At 40.5% G+C, this 1,767-nt stretch overlaps 1 protein-coding gene across 1 annotated transcript in view; it reads left to right on the top strand.

The window, feature by feature from the left end:
* The window catches only part of dlg4b (discs, large homolog 4b (Drosophila)), a 72,618-nt gene that overhangs the window by 56,028 nt on the left and 14,823 nt on the right, over nucleotides 1-1,767 (top strand). The window contains exons 13-15 of the mRNA XM_016259647.1: nucleotides 144-246; nucleotides 340-451; nucleotides 1,428-1,604. Coding sequence (XP_016115133.1) covers nucleotides 144-246; nucleotides 340-451; nucleotides 1,428-1,604 — 392 coding nt within the window. The remainder of the gene's footprint in view (nucleotides 1-143; nucleotides 247-339; nucleotides 452-1,427; nucleotides 1,605-1,767) is intronic.

Genomic DNA, 1,767 nt, shown 5'->3' with positions numbered 1-1,767 from the left:
CACACACACACACACACTCACTCACTCACACACACTCACTCACTCTCACTCACACACACACTCACTCACTCACTCACTCACTCACACACACACACACACACTCACTCAAACAATGCTGCTGTAATGCTGTGGTGATGCTGCAGGTGAACGGTGTGGATCTGCGTCATGCGACTCATGAACAGGCAGCGGCGGCGCTGAAGAGCGCAGGACAGACGGTCACCATCATCGCACAGTTCAGACCCGAGGGTGAGACGCAGAGAAGTCCAGCTCAATAACCCTGTCCTGACACTCCGGACCAGAGCTTCACACGTGTGTGTGTGTGTGTGTGTGTGTGTTTAGAGTACAGCAGGTTTGAGGCGAAGATTCATGACCTGCGGGAGCAGCTGATGAACAGCAGTGTAGTTTCTGCAGCGGCGTCATTACGGAGCAGCAAGAGAAGCTTCTTCATCAGGTATTGGAGACAGAAACACACACACACACACACACACACACACACACACAGAGTCCAGAACAAACCACACACCTGCCAACGACGGATGACGTCAAAACATTTACTACCCAAATACAGAATACTGTTTTGTATTATTTCATTAAAAACAGCCAGGTGTACAGCTACTGCTTAACGGCTGAACCATTTGGAGAAACAAATCAAAAACATTTTTTTTAACAAAATTATTAAAAATAATTTAATCATACAAATCAAACATCAATAAATATATTACTGCAGTAATAAAACTGTTGCACTGTTAATTGTTATACTGTTTGCATTTAATAAATATTTTATCTGAAAGATGTGTCTTAAGTGCGTTCAAATGTTAAACCGTCATGCTTTTTGGCAGAAGCAAAAAATGCAGGCACATAATAATAATAATAATTAGCATTATTATTATTTCTATTATTATTATTACTTTTTGTTTAAGTATAGTTTTATTTAAATGATAAAAACTGAACTAATAAATATATTATAGTAATACAATATTTTAACTATTTGAATGTTCAAATTAAAAATCAAGTAATTAATAATAATATTAATAATTTAATTATATAGTATAACAATAGATGATATAACAATAGTTTCAATTCCTTTGACTTCAAACATTAAACCACAGAGAATTAATTAAAAGTATTATTATGGGTTTTTGTTACTGATTTTTACTCGCGTACAGTGCTTGGAGAGTCAGCGATGAACCGACTTTAACTGGAAAGTTGACTGTTTACTTCTATCTTCTTTTTAGAGCTGCTTTACAGAAGATTGAAATTAGTTTGCGTTATTGACCACTATTTCTCTGTTTACAACTGTGAAGCTGCTTCAACACAATCTGTATTTTATAAAGCGCTACAGAAATAAAGCTGACTTGACTCCTGAACTCACACACCTGATGCTGCTGACACTGACTCTGTGTGTGTGTGTGTGTGTGTGTCTGCAGGGCTCTGTTTGACTACGATAAGACGGCAGATGGTGGGTTCCTGTCGCAGGCGCTGAGCTTCAGGTTTGGAGACGTTCTGCAGGTGTTTGACTGCAGTGATGAGGAGTGGTGGCAGGCCGGGAAACTGACTCCACACGGAGAGCTGGAGGAGACCGGATACATTCCCAGCAAGAGGAGGTGTGTGTGTGTGGTGTGTGTGTGTGTGTGAATCACAGTGTTTCACTCTCGACTGATGACTGACTGACAGTGACTCTAAATATGAAACTGATCAGCAGCTGATCGTGTGTGTGTGTGTGTGTGTGTGTGTGTGTGTGTGGGGGGGAGAGGGAGGAAGGGTCTC

The sequence above is a fragment of the Sinocyclocheilus grahami genome, unplaced genomic scaffold (assembly GCF_001515645.1).
Source record: "Sinocyclocheilus grahami isolate Dianchi unplaced genomic scaffold, SAMN03320097.WGS_v1.1 scaffold1890.1, whole genome shotgun sequence".
Lineage (NCBI taxonomy): Eukaryota > Metazoa > Chordata > Actinopteri > Cypriniformes > Cyprinidae > Sinocyclocheilus > Sinocyclocheilus grahami.
Note: the sequence above shows the minus strand (reverse complement) of the source record. Positions and strands in the feature narration are given on the sequence as shown.